Raw genomic sequence first — 14,274 nt, 5'->3', positions numbered from 1 at the left:
TAGGTTTTCACATCTGTTTTGGCATTATGTAGTGCAACAGTAGGGGACCCACCAATAGCGGACCCATTCCTGCATTTGCTTCACTGATAATCCCTGGCCCAAGAAGCAGCTAAACCAGTCCTTCTGGGAACCTGCTGCAGACTCCTGACTGAGCTTCAGTTCTGCAAAGAGGCAACTCACTCTCCAGGTGGCAGAAGAGTCCCAGAGGAAGGAAGGCCCCTATCTCAGGGGGGCTGGGACCATCCCAGTGTTTGGGTAACTTTCAATGAGCTCTAGGACCAGTGCAAGGACATTTCCCAATTAACTTCCTAATTAACTTCCCATTAACCAAAAGGCTACCATTGAGCCACAGATGTATTCTACTGATAGCGGCAGAAGTGGAGGTGTGTTTTCTCACTGCAAGTTGTGCATTGTACATTCTGCATTGTGGTGTGCATCCTATAGTTTGCACTGTGATTGTGCATCATGTCTTGTGCATTGCACAATGGTAACTAGTCATTGGCCTGTGTTGTGCAAGGGTGGTATTCTGGATGGGAATAGTGTAACTCTCCCTTAGCAAATCTTCACTGCGCAAATGGGATGTTGGTCCAAAGCCCCAGACGGTCCCCAGGGTCAGAAAGAGGCCCCTGGGAAAGCCTGGGGGGGCATTGTCCAGAGAGGCAAGGAGAGACCTTGAGCCAAGAGTGCCGTATGGTTGTTGTTGTTGTTGTTCTAAGGGGACCCATTATTGGCACCACACAATTTGGAGAAGTGGCTCCTTTGCGGAGGGATGGTGTGATGTTGCCACTTTAGAGGAAAGAGCCCATGAATAATTGACTTAATGAGTTAATGTTTCCAGACTCTCCAGTGAGGCCTCTTTAGCAGAAGACCTCCTCCTTCTCCTCCCCCCAAGAGAAGTGGGGCAGGCAGAGAGAGGCTGAGATGAGCCCCTGCCAGTCCGCATGGGGTTTGGTCTTGGCCTTAGCCTTGGCCTTGGATGGACACAGACTCTCAGGCCGGACCTTCACTCGCCTCCCTGCTTCAGGGCCCAAGAGGCTGGCTGGACATGGCAAGGGCCACAAAGAAGTGTGGTGCCCACCGAGGCTGTGCCAGAGAAAGGGGGCAGACGTCTCTGCCCCTGGCGAGGCTGAGCCCTTGGCATGAAGGAAAGGCCGCTCTGCCCGCCCTCCCTCCTCCTGGCACTTTGGGCAGTAGGGCAGCTGGGGGGGGGGCTTGACCTCTGGTTGAGGGGAGGGAGGGAGGCAGGCGCGTCTCCCAGGGCCATCTCCTCCTCCCCCGCTTGGTTTTTTGGTTGGTTGGGGATAGGCTGACCCCTGTCTTGCCCAGAGCCCCCTCCCCTCCTTGGCCCACTGGCTGGCAGGATCCTTTTGACGAAGCCTCCAAACGGCCCTTCCCTCTGCCCCCTCCCCACTGGGCTTCTTCGGAGCAGATGTGGCCCTCGGGAGGCGGTCCGTTTTCCCTTTTTCCTGCAAAGGGGGGGCCGCCAATGGAGACCCCCCAGGATCGGGAGCCCCAGGGAGGGCCGCTTCCTGGATTCCTTCAGAGGGCAAGAGCTTTCGCATTAGCGACTCGCAATCCCAGTTGTAAAAATGAATGCGAATGAATTAATAATGATTGCCTAATTATCTGAAAGTGTCACCCTCCTTCAGAATCCATTTCGCCCCTTTGCAGCAGGGGCTAATGACTCCCGCACTTCCGGTCGTAAGTCGAGCCGCGAAGCAGGGGCCTCAAAGGGGGGGACGGTGGGTGTCCTCTTCGGTGGGTGGCCCACTCCAGGCATCTGGGTCGGGGGCGGGAGGGGGCTGCTTGCCCTGAACCAAGGACCAGGGGCGGCGGGGTCCTGTCTGGGGCTGGACCAGCCTCGCCCTCCCCGGCCCCACCGGCCTTTCCTCTTCCTCTCCCTCTTCCTCTTCCTCTAGGCAAAGGGGTCGCGGGCGCTGCTCGGGGAAAGGGCTAATTGCTGCCCTGTTTAACTGAACTTTTTGTTGTCTCATTTACAATTAAATAATCCGTTTTGGATTTAGGACAGAAAATCCGATTAGGGCTACTGATCAGGGAAGGCGGCCGTGGGGTCTGTGTGAGGCGGGGGGCCTGAATGTCAGCCCTCCAGGGTCCTCCGGATCCCAGGCCGCCGAGGGCAAGGGAGGACAGGGACTCTTCCTCCTCCTCCGCCGGACCTCTGCCCTCCCCCTCGGCCCCCGGTGCGGTGGGGGGTGTCGCGGGGAGCAGAAAACACGGGGCTGCCCTCCTCGCCGCTGCTGCTCCGCACCCCCTTCCCGCCGTCTCTGGGGCTGAGAGGAACCCCCTCCGCTGCCTCCCAGTGGGTAAAGTGCCCCTTTTGACTGTGATTTGCCATTAAATTAAGTACGAATTCAACTGGGAGAGGTGTTACCTCTCGGTTCTGGAGGAAGGGAAGGAATGGCCGAGAGAAAGAAAGAAAGAAAGAAAGAAAGAAAGAGGCTCTCTTGACCTCAGTCGACCTCCTCAATTGATTCGAGGCTAGGAAAGCTCTTGCCCCCAACTTCGTTCTCTTCGTTAGTCCAAAATTCGCTTTGCAGACTGATCCGGAGTGGCTTTGACTCCTGCGACTTAACTGGGGAGTCTGCTAAACTGCTTCAAGCTCACTTTCTTTTAAGCAGCTGAACAGGATCGAAGCCAAAGCCTGCTGCTTATTAATTGAACCATTCCGTTCCGTTTGTTATTCATTCCAATCAATCTTTATTTGTAGTGATGCCTACCAGAACCCAGAGCCAACTGGGAGGGAGTGCGGTCTGGTCGCTGCACAGAAGGGCTGGCAGCCTCCGTCTTCGCTGGGGCCCCGGAGGGGAGGCAGGGAGGTTTCTCCTGTTTCCACAGACCTTTCCGCAGGCCCGGCTCTCCGGACCATCTCCGCCTCCAGAAACGAAGGGCTGGCCCAGGTCCAAGAAAGGCGAAGGCTCCGATGGCTCCCTGCTTCCGGTTCCGTCAGCCCCGGGACACACACGAGGAAGGGCGGCTTCTCTGCTCGGTTTCCCTCACTCCTTTCCTTTGGTTGCAACGAACAACAGAGAAGCCTTGGTTTTGAAAACTGATCCTTTCCGCTTTACTTCCCTGATTCCAGCCCTAATTCGTTTATTTATATTTATATATAAATACTGCCTTCTTCTGGAGGCTCACAGATAACACTGATTAAACTTTAACGATCGAAGGTTTGAAACCAAAGCATCTCATTAAATATAAAATTGCATTTCAAAACGAAAAGGTCATAAACCGAACCAATGGCCGGCACCAGGTGCTCTCTCCGGGGAGGGGGCTGCCTTAATCCGAGTCCGGCTGCAAAGGCTCCTCTGCTCCCCCGCTGCTGCTGCTGCTGCTGGCCCTACTCCTGAAGGGTTTCCCTGCGTCACGCCTTCCCACGCGCTCCTGGCGCCCAACACGCGAATCGCACAGGCAACACACACACACTCCCCGCGCGCAAAGAGCCTCCGGAGGGACTCTCGGGCTTGGTCCCCCGCCGCAAGGAGCCCGGGTTCAAGAGGGAGACCCGGGGACAGGGCCGGCGGGGGCCGCGGGAGGCTTCGGGTCCCAGAGGTCTCTAGCCCTTCTCCCGCTCAGTCATCCCTGAGGCCCCACTTCCCGGCGGGCGGGGGGCGACCTGCGCAGGCTAGACCTACGAGGGGGGGTCTAAGCCGCAGTGGCGCGGGGGGAGGCCCGGAATCCCGAAACAACAACGCCTCTCCCGCCGGGCCCTGAAATAGTTGGTCCCTTCACTCCCAAAAAAACTCCACCGGAGACCCTCTGGCGGTGGATCCGCTGCCAGGAGGTGCCGCGTGTCTGCGTGGATCGGCTTTGAACCCTTCTTCCTTTGTCTTCCTTCGGCCCCGGGAGTCGGCGGGGGAACGGAGCCCTTCCTCCTCCGGCTCGGCGGCGAGAGGAGTGCCGAGACCCCGCTCCGAGGAACGGGTCTCCTCCCGACGGGCCCCCGAAGCCTTTCCGACTGCGGCCCGGAAGGGGCTCCTTCAGGCCCCGAAGCGCCTTTACAGTTGCTGCTGCGGACCTTGCCGCTGAGGCTGAGAGAACAAGGGCTTGAACCCTGGACTCCAGGCGAGGCCTCCCCCGCCGGGGCGTCTCTGGGGCGGTTCTTTCCAGGTAAAACCCCCATCGGCCTTCCTCCTTCCCCAGGGCCCTCGCCGGGGGGCTGCGAACCGGACCCCCCCACCGACCCAGATTTACCAGAGGAGGGGAGGGACTCTGGGGGCCTCCTGGCCCCTTCCGCGCCTAACCCTTCCGGGACCCAGGCCACTGGGCCCGCTTTCAGCGCCCTGCCAGGGCCAGGCCTTCCTTCCTTCTTTCCTTCCTTCCTTCCTTCCTTCCTCCTGGAGCGGGCTCCTTTTCCGGAGGCGGCCTAAGGCCTCTCTCTCTCTCTTTGGGGAGCAAAGCGGGGTTCTTGGCCTGCTTTTGTCCCGCGCCGCCCGATTCCATCGGCTCCAAGTTCCAGCGAGCCAACCTTGGAAGGAGAGCCCCGGGGGTTTCCATGGCCCTGCGGGATTTAGACCCTGGTTCCGGGGAGTTCTTGGACAGCGCTCAGACCACTACGCAGCGTTGCCCTTCGGACTGACCCCGGCCGGAGAGGAGGCATTTCTCAAACCCCCACCGGATTGCACCCCACCGATCCCGAGCTTAGTCCCGAGGAGATTCAAGGGGGCAGCAGGCGGGAACCCTGGCCATTGAAGGGCTGGACCTTCTCCTCCGGGGTCAAAGGGCAGCAGGACAAGGCCTGCATCGGCGCTGCAGAAATAATCTAGTTTGACACCACTGTAACTGCCACTGCTCAAGGCTACGGGATTCTGGGGTGTGTAGTTTGTTGTGGCTCCACAACTCTCTGACAGAGAAGACAAAATAGCTCACAAAACTACAAATCCCAGAATTCCATTCCGCGGCGCAGCCAGAGTCGCTCTGGCTTCAGCTCAAGGAGCTCTCCGAGGTCCTGAAACAGGTTGGAACAGGTCCGCCGCCCGGAATAAAACTCAGGGCACGTTCGCAGCAGCCCCGGACACCAGAGAACGAAGGAAGGAAGGAAGGAAGGAAGGAAGGAAGGAAGGAAGGAAAAGAAAGAAAGAAAGAAAGAAAGAAAGAAAGAAAGAAAGAAAGAGGGAGTGAGGAAAGGAAGGCACGGATTCTGCCCAAACAAATCGGTGCAGTCCCGATATATTACCAGGAATGTTTTAAGCAGCAGAAAAGGATCTTCCGGCAGAAGATCGGTTTCCGTTTGTTACGTTTCTTAAAAGCTGTATTGAGAGACAATTCCGTTTCAGGGCCTTTGCTGGCGCTTGGCGGAGAACGAAAACGAAGCCGGGCCAGGCCACCCTCATGAATCTTTTTCCCGCATTTCTGGGGCCATTTCAGGAGGGCTTTTGCAGCGGTTCCTCAGCTACTTCTCGGAGTCCGGGAGGCCCGTTGCCCGGATCGGGGCCCATTTGTTTAAAAGCCATGGAAAGGCTTACTCCGGCCTCCGTTCCCCGATGGAGGCCCCGAGCGGTGGGGAGCAGCTGGGCTTCCGGAGCCCTTCCTCCTTAAAGGACCGGGCTTCCTGCTGCCGGATTGAGCCGAAGGTTGAAAGGACGGACGGGAGGACAATCGGGGCTTTAAAACGATTAACAGCCGGGCTCCTCCGCTCCCTTGAACCTTTGGGCTGGTGGCCCGGTGGCCCTTCAGAGGCGGCCCCGGGGGCCAAGCCGAGCACGGAAGTCCAGTCCGGTCCCAGTTGTGTGTGGCCCTCCTTTTGCACTCCTCGGCGAGAGTGTGGGGCTTTTGGCCCTTTCCTGGTCCCCGCACCTCTTTCCTTCCCAGAGTTTCCCCTCCGGAAATCGGGACCCTGGCTTCGGCTTTGGGGCGACGAGGGGTGCTCTTTCCTCTGGGCATGGCTCCTCTTCCCTTTCCCCGGTCATTAGCGTCATTAAAACCCGCCATCAATAACCCGCTGTCGTTTGGAGCCAAGTCGGGCGGCATCGATCCGCGCTCGCTCCATCTCTGCCAAGGAAGACGCGGAATAATTTTCGCATTACAGTTGGTCGGATTTGCTTTTAATTCATATTTAAAGCTGCAACTGACTCTGTGGAGCTTTCTGCGAAAAGACTGGAGGCGCCTAATTAATAATAAGTTAGGAACGAAGGAAGGCACCGGCGATGAATAATTCAAGCGGGCCTCTCTGTCTCTTGGAATCGGCCTCTTTAAAGGCGGGGGGCTGCCATTTATCGGGGGTGATTTAAGAGAGCGATTTCCCCCTGAAATACGACACTAAATTATTTACGGAGTTTTGCAAAGCGTCCCTCAGTTGCCTCATTACTGGGCGCTGCTTTTGGAGTCGGAATGGGGCTGGGGGGGGGGGCAAGGAGACTGAGCCCCCCTTGGAAGAAGGATAGCCCTGAAAACCCACCCGCGAACCCACAAGGGGCCAGGAGCGAGGGGGCTTTTCTGGGTGGACCCCGATCGCCCACGGATCAGGAACAGTTTCCCCCCGCCAGACTGGGCCCAGGAGGACAAGAAGGGCCCTCTTCGCCCCGGCGACGTGAACGTGGGACTGTTCTGTGGGTTCCCCCCAGAATCCGCCTCCTCCCCCGCCCCTCTGCTGCAGGCGAGGGTCTGGCGGAGACCCCTGGTTTCTTCCCAGGGCCCCCTTTTATGCGGCGGAGGGCAGCGCTTGCTGCGCCTTTTGGACCCGGAGAGAGGCTGCGGTCCGCGGCGGGCCTCGGGCGCCCCTTCCCCTCTGGTCGGCAGCCGGGGCCCCCACTTCGGCCTTCAGCTGCTGCCGTCGTCGCCGTCGTTTATTTATATGCCGCAATCGAAGTAGACGGCACTTTATAAGTAAAACACAGTTACGCATTTTATTCATGGACATCCCTCCTTTCCTCCAAGGATGGGACTTCCAACTTGGTCGAGGCAAATTAAAAACGTACAAAAACGTCAGAAGAAACGTAAAAGTTATTTTGAAACCAAAAAACAAGTCCAGAGCCATCTCCGAAGGCCTTGGCGCTGAGGTCTGGGCTTCACCCGCCTTCCCTCCCTCAGTCGTCCCATAAGTGCTCCTTCGAGGGGGGGGCAGGCTCCCCTCCAAGGCAGCTTCGGGAGGGCTGGACCCCTCCCCCACTTCCCCCTCTTCCGGCCCACTTCCAACCTGACCAGCCCAGGTCCCACCCAGCGCCCCCCATCCGCTTCCCGCTCTCTTCCCTTCCGCCCTTCGGCCCCTGGCCCCCAGAGTCCGGTTGGAGCTCCATTTGGAACTGGGGGAGGGGGGTGCAGGAGGGTCCCATAAGTTACAGACCCTGATCTGGGTCCATCGCACAAGTGGAGACTGGTGTCCCCTTTGAGCTAACCACTCGGTGTGCAGTTTCCCTCTCTTTCTTCTCTCTTTCTTCTGCCTTCTACCTTTCCTAGCACCATTGTCTTCGCTAGTGATCCATGCCTCCTCATGATGTGGCCCTCAGTCTGGTCATCCTGCCTCCAGGGAGAACTCAGCCTTGGTCTGTCCAAGGGCCCACTTTCCTGTCTTTGGGGCTCTCTGGGGGATCCTCAGCGCCCTCATCCAGCCCTACATTTCCAATGGCTTTCCTTCTTTCGACTTGGTTCACTGTCCAGCTCTTGCATCCGTAAAAAGGTGATGGGAAGATTATTCCTTGGATTATTCTAACTCTGGTGTTCATTTGTATCTCTGTATTCATTAGGATCTGTTCCAGTTCGTTCATAGCTGCCCTCCCCATCCCTAGCCTTCTGGTTTCTTGACTCCTGTATGAGATTTATTTTACTATTTCTGTTTCCTCGTTGTCTAGGTTATTATTTTTAGCGCTTCCTTCTTTGGTCTTCCTTAGCAGTTGTTCTAGGTCTGCGATGTTTTCTTTAGTCCTTGAATCTTTGTGGTTCTACCTTTGTTCCTATCTCCCTTTTCTTTTCTTTCTCTTTCTCCTTTGCTAGTCTGCACCAGGACTGACTGAATTATATACAACAAATACCTTTTCCGACCTTACTCTCTCCCAAAAGAGTTTCCTCTCTGCCCCTCCATCGCCTTCTGAGAGATTAAAGACTTCTTCTTTTACTCATCTGTTATTGGATGTAGGCTTCCCCATGGATATGCAGATTCAGCCATCAATAAACTTTGGATAACTGTAAGTTACCTGCCTTGATTTTTGAGCCAATTTCAGTCCTCAGAGAAGCATCCCCAGAGTAGGAGGCGCTTTTGTTACTCTGCAGCTTGGAAGCTAATCTCTAGCAAGCATACCTTTGATATTTTTTAATGTTTAATTTTTTTGTTTCCTAAACAAAAGAGGAACTCTTAAGAAACCACCGGCCCTCCACTCTCTTGGCTGCTGCTGGGCCTCCTCAGCCTCTCTCTGTGTTCCCGGTCCAGGGTCCCTGTTTTCTGGAGAAGGAGATAACGTGGCCTCCGGGGCCCCCGGGGCCCCCGGAGCTCATGGCCTCCTGGCTGCCGGTGACCTGGGAGCCTCCAAGGGTCACCTTTGACAGGGGGCTCCTTGGCGCCTCCCTCCTCCGAGGGGCAGCCGATCCCGTGTCCTGGGCATAGATGGCCCCAGAGGCCCCAAAGGGCCGGGCTGGTTTCAGGGAGCTCTGGCCCATATCCCCCCGACCCCGACCCTGGGAGCGTTTCTTGGAGGCCTCTGCCCCGGAAGCCCCCCCCCCCGGAGCTCAAAAGGAGCCTCCCGGTCGGGCACCGGGGGAGAGCGGGAGGCGGGGTCGGAATTGAATTTTTCCTACTTTTTTCCTCTGAGATTTCCTCCCAGGATTTTAAAAATTGGATTATGGAGTATTTCCTATCAGAATGATGAATAACATGTCCAAGACAAAGTGTTCACTTGTTTTAGGGGATCATTCCTAAAAGCGGTTTCCTCTTTTTCTAAGAGGAAAAGGCTTTCCTTTCAGAGCAACTCCAGAAGGTTCCCAGGACGGGGCTCGGTTTCCCCGAATCCGCGGCGAAGGAGTGGAGGCAAACAGGCGCCTCTTCCCTTTTTCTGAGGCAGGCGGTTCCTACTCCTTTTTATCGTGGATTCTTCTTTCTTCTGCTTCAGTCCTTCATAGATCAGGCGTTTTCTATACTTCAGAACCTTATACTTCTCTTTGTGATAAAGCATAACATTTTTAAAAAGTAAGATCACTTTGTAATCAAATTCTGGATGAACTGTACTTTTCATATATCCTTTATACCCTATAAATCTTATTTTTTATCCGGCCGGCAGTTGCCCTTCTTCACGAGGGACACCCCCAGTTTGAGGGACAGAAACGGAAGAAGACCCCAAAAGCCGGTATTTGGGGGTATTTTCTTAAGGCCTGAAATGTGTGCATCACGTTGTTTATGGATGTGGGCAATATTAATTTTACAGAGCAATACACGCCAAGGTTGACTACCCTCCATCCGTTCCTTTGGTCGTGTAACGAGACTGGCCTCAGTTCTTTACTCTCCGTTAAAATTAGGTAGAACACGAAGTCGAGAATGGCTGATTTCGACGGAGCCTTGTGCTGGTCTTGAAAAGCCGCGGGTCCCTTCCTGCCTCCCGCCTTCACTCCAGCCCCATCGGCTGCAAACCCCATCGGAGCCACAGTCTGAGACCATGAAAACCGAAGTGGGCAAATCTGACTTTCATTTGGGGAGGCGGATGGGTGGGAAATGGCTTGCCAGAACAGTTGCTTGAACTCGCACCCGCTTCTCTGACCCGCGAGGAGGAAAGGGCCCCCGGGCAGCAGCCCAGGATCAGAGAGGGCTGGAAGGAGGCCCAGGGCCATCTGCTCCAGCCCCTGGAAGTCCGGAGACATCCAGGCTCGGCCGGCGAGACCCCTCCCTCCCTCCGGGGCTTCTTCGGCCGGAGAGGAGCTGTCGGGGGTGCTGAAGCCCTCAAGGCACGGAGGGCGACCGGGGAGGGCTTTCTGGAGAGGATTCCTTCCTCCCGGGAGGAGTTGCCCCCAGGATGTCCCTCTGGGAAGAGGCTTTCCAGGGCCGGACAACGGAGTCCTTGCCCCGCTGGATCGCCCAGGCCTTTCTGGTCCCCGCAGAGCTTCCTCGGAGTTTGGGAGAAAAGCCGGAGAGGATCCCCGGCCGGCCTTTTCCTTGCCTTGCGACCGCGACCGGGAGGGAGGGAAGGTCCCTGGCCGAGGGCGGCATTGGGGCAGGCAGCCAGGCGGACCCAGGCAGTGCTGCCCTCGCCGTCCTTGTCCCTCCGTAGCTCAGAGCAGCAGCCACTCGGGAAAGACGGGCCCCGAAGGACTGAGGCAGACCGAGGAGCCCCTCGACGGACCCTCCTGCCCAGGGGCCGCCGAGGGGCTTCTGCGCCTGCGCCCGGCGAGGGCGGGGGGGCGGGGGAAGCGCCTCCCGCCAGTGCCCCACTGCGCATGCCCGGCTCCTCTGGCCCCAGCAGCGCCCGAGGCAGAAGCACCAGCGGCGGCGATGGCAAGGCGGCGGCGGCGGCTGGGAGAGGCGGAGGGACGGCGGAGCAGGCGGCGACTGCCCCGGTGAGGGACAAAGTGCCTCCAATCGGGGCACCAGGCAGCGCCCTCCCCGCCGGCCCCGGATCCACCGAAAGCCCCACTCCCTCCCGGTCCCTTCGCCTCCTCTCCTGAAGCCCCGAGCCGACGGACCCCGCCATGAACGCGCAGCTGGCGCTGGAGAACCTGGGCGGCCTCCGCGGGGCTCGCCTTGGGCCCAGAGCCCCCGCCGGCAGCCCCTTCCAGCCCCACCGGGGAACTGGTGCCGGAGTCCACCGGGGCCGGGCGATGGTCGGGATGGCCTCCCTCCTGGAGGGCGAGTACCGGCCCCCGGCCCACCCCCCGCAACCCCCCCGGAGCCTGGTTCCTGAGCCCCCGATGGACGGCCCTCTGCCCCCGGCGCTGACGGTGGGCTGCGAGCCCCCTCCGACGCTGGGCCTGAGCGCAACCTACACCACCCTGACGCCGCTCCAGCCCCTGACGCCCCTCCCCGGCGTCTCCACGGACAAGTTCCCGCACCACCACCACCACCATCACCACCACCACCACTCCCATCATCCACCGGGCAGCGTGCGCGGCAGCTTCGCGCTCCTTGTCGGGGAGGATCGCGGGTTGTCGTCCGCCTCGGCCGTTGGCAGCCTCTACGCGCCTTTCGCCGAGCAGCCGCCGCACAAGGAGCCCACCGCGCTGGGTCCGGCGCTCTCGCCGCTCTCGGCCCTTGCCCACTCGCCCCCCGGCCTCCTCCATTACGCCGCCGCCCCCGGGGCCCCCGGGGTCCCCGGGGAGAAGCTGCTGGGACCGGGGGCCGGCTTCGAGGAACCTCCCCCCGGGGCCTTGCTGGGCCCCGGCCTCGCCGACCGCCAGCCCCCGCCTCAGCCACCCTTCCTTGGCGCCTCTCCACTCCAGCCTCCCCTCCAGCCCCTCCACCCGCCGCTGGGGCTTCCTGGCCCGGTCCTGACGGCTCCCTCCTCCGCTCCCTCCGCCGCCTCCCGGGCCGCGGGGCCGGAGGAAATGAACACACGAGAAGTGGCGGCGCGGATCACAACGGAGCTGAAGCGCTACAGCATCCCGCAGGCCATCTTCGCGCAGCGGGTGCTCTGCCGCTCACAGGGGACCCTCTCCGATCTGCTCCGCAACCCCAAGCCCTGGAGCAAGCTCAAGTCCGGCCGGGAGACCTTCCGCAGGATGTGGAAGTGGCTGCAGGAGCCCGAGTTCCAGCGGATGTCCACCCTCCGGATGGCAGGTGGGGCAGGGCAGGGGGTGGAGAGGGGGTCCCCAGGGCGAGAGAGTGGTTCCTGGGGGCCCTCCTCGGGGGAGACACACTGATCCGGCCCTTCGTCTGGAGAGGGGCCTCCGTGGCTTCGTAGCCCGGGCTGGGTCTGCGCGCCCTCTGCCGCAGAGGCCATTCGCGGGGCCTCCCTCTCGATGGGGCTCAGGCCCTGCTCTGGGACAATCCAAAGGAGGTACGGGCTTGGTGGGTTCAGCACCGGGAAGAGCTCCTTGCGGTGCTGAAAATTATCCCGAGCAAAATACGGGCAGAAAGAGCTGCTGGTTTGGGGAGGGGGGCGTGAATGGCGAGCCCCTCTCCTCTTCCTCTTCCTCTTCCTGGCGCCTGGGCCCCGATCTCTCTCACTTCCGCGGGCTCCGAGGCCGGGAGAGATTCTGTCTTTCCCCATTAGTTCTCCACGAAAAGGAAGATTGAAGCCATTCTAAACTTCTGTTCAAGTGGAAGGCTCTTTGTCTTCGGTTGTTTTGGGGTCAGGATGCTGCGCGCAGAAGAGGGACACCCTTTTTATATGAAGCTACAGGGAGAGTTTCAGATGTCTAAGTGCATTTCCCCATGACAAAGGTGCCTTAATTGACAGATATATTATAACATCCAGTTTCCTCATCCCCCTCTCCTTTCCTCCCACCTCCCAGTCTTGCTGCGCGTATGCGTGTGAGTGTGTATCTATCTATCTACACAAACACAGACACACACTCACCCAGTATATGTCTCTGCCTGACCGTGTATCGCCACCATATATTTAACTTCTCTTCACAATACTAACAAAGGTTTATAGTATATTATTCATGACTTTCAGAAAAAGGTTTGAAGTGCTGCCGTCCTCCGGGAGATCAAAGGCAGCCCTCCCTCGGACACAGTGGGAGCAATGGGCACAGCGCTTCCTTTGGGGTCCTTAGGGCGCCCCGCCCGAGCTCCCAGGTGCAGGAGGGGGGTTCCCTGGCATCCCGAGCGGAGGGGCAGGGCCCCCCTTGGCACAGGCGCCCAGAAGACCCGAGGAGTGGCAGCGGAGGAAGAGGGGGGGGCGCTTTGGGTCTCCCTGCAGCCGAGTGGCGGCTCCTACCCCACCTGGGTTCCGCTGCCACCTCTCTGCCATCTGCGGGCCGTCTGCTAAGAAAGGCTGAGCCGAACCCTCACAGTCTCCCCTCTTCCCCCCAAAACAAAACCGCGTTTCCTTCCAAAACCCCAAAGTAATTTCTAGATAATTTTAACGGGAGAAATCTGAGGCGGTGCATCAAGTGCTCTTTCCTTGGCGCTGCCTGGTGCTTCCGTGCCCCGGGTCCCGGCGCCATCCCCAGGCCTACCGCATTGGCCCCATTGGCCTCTCCCTCCCTTCTGTGGGGCAGGAGACCCCTTCGCTCGCTCCCAAAGGGGTGCAGCTGCCTTTCCGAAGCCCCGGTGGACGGTCTGCAGCACTCCTTCGGGCGGCGCTCGAGGCGGAAGGAAGGAAGGCGCTGCGGGGAAGACCAGGCGCTGCTCCCTGGGCTCCGCTGCTCTGGCTGCTCCGGGGAGCAAACAGGTCCCTTGCCGGCTCCAGAGCAGCCTGGCCTCGGCCCCACTTTCCTCGCGAGGTCTGTAGAGCCGGCTGCAGAAGAAACAGTGCAGAAGCCTACAGGGAAGACATGTGCCTTTCCTTCAGGGTTTAGGAAGGAAGGATAGTCTTCGGATGTCCCGCTAAAATGGCAGGTGCATTTTGAAAACCTTTTCCGTTCAGCTGCAGATGTCAATGTTCCCCCCATTTTCTACTGTTTCTTTCCCGACGAAAGCGAGGGAGTGGGGCAGGGGAAGGGGCCGGTCTTTCCCCTCCCTCCCTCCCTCTCTTCCTTCTTTCTTCCCTCCCTCCCTCCCTCCCTCCCTCCCTCCCTCCCTCTCTTCTTTCTTTCCTCCCTCCCTGCTCCCTTCCTCCCTTCGTTCCCCATTAACGCCCCGGTTGTGGTGTGTCTGCTTCCAGCCTGCAAACGGAAGGAGGGAGAGCTGGGCAAGGAGAAAGGGAAACCCCCCAAGAAACCGAGGCTGGTCTTCACCGACTTCCAGCGCCGAAGCCTCCAGGCGGTTTTCCGGGAGAACAGGCGGCCCTCCAAGGAGCTGCAGGCCACCATTTCGCAGCAGCTGAGCCTGGAGCCCAGCACCGTCAGCAACTTCTTCATGAACGCCAGGCGCCGAAGCCTCGACAAATGGCAGGAGGAAGGCCACTCGAGGTCCTCCTCTTCCTCTTCCTCTTCCTCAGGCATCGGCGGAGAAAGGGCCACGAACTGACCCTCGGCGGAAAGGCTTTATAGCCACGGATCAGGACTTCCAGAAAGCAGCTACACTTGCAGTCTTTGAAAGACTATAAGCCCAGAGAAACCAAAGACTCGATGGCACTTTGCTCTCAGAAACACACTTTCGTGGGAAGAAGAGGGAAAAGGGGAACCTACCGCCAGTCCCTTCCTAGGGCTTCCTGTCGATACGTGGCTCCCTTTCCGCAGAGAGGCCTCGAAGGGAACGGCATCTGGGCAGAGAAGCCATCTGGTCCTGTGGCTTTG

General features: G+C 58.9%; 1 protein-coding gene across 1 annotated transcript; it reads left to right on the top strand.

Annotated features, from left to right (window-relative positions):
• The first annotated feature begins 10,623 nt into the window (after nt 1–10,623).
• On the top strand, nt 10,624–14,005 carry LOC149307074 (hepatocyte nuclear factor 6-like). The gene is made up of 2 exons (XM_089538260.1): nt 10,624–11,707; nt 13,701–14,005. Exons 1-2 carry the CDS (start codon nt 10,624–10,626, stop codon nt 14,003–14,005), a joined length of 1,389 nt encoding a protein of 462 aa, XP_089394386.1.
• Nucleotides 14,006–14,274: the final 269 nt, after the last annotated feature.

The sequence above is a fragment of the Sceloporus occidentalis genome, unplaced genomic scaffold (assembly GCF_023333645.1).
Source record: "Sceloporus occidentalis isolate IW3139 unplaced genomic scaffold, rSceOcc1.0.p SCAF_9, whole genome shotgun sequence".
Lineage (NCBI taxonomy): Eukaryota > Metazoa > Chordata > Lepidosauria > Squamata > Phrynosomatidae > Sceloporus > Sceloporus occidentalis.
The sequence above is the reverse complement of the archived record's forward strand: the minus strand, read 5'-3'. Positions and strand labels throughout refer to the sequence as shown.

Excerpts from the sequence above, each read along its gene's own strand:
- LOC149307074 (XM_089538260.1), top strand. The coding sequence starts at position 10,624 with ATGAACGCGCAGCTGGCGCTGGAGAACCTGGGCGGCCTCCGCGGGGCT. Across the intron at positions 11,708-13,700 it reads GTCCACCCTCCGGATGGCAG|CCTGCAAACGGAAGGAGGGA; the intron begins GTGGGGCAGGGC and ends GTCTGCTTCCAG.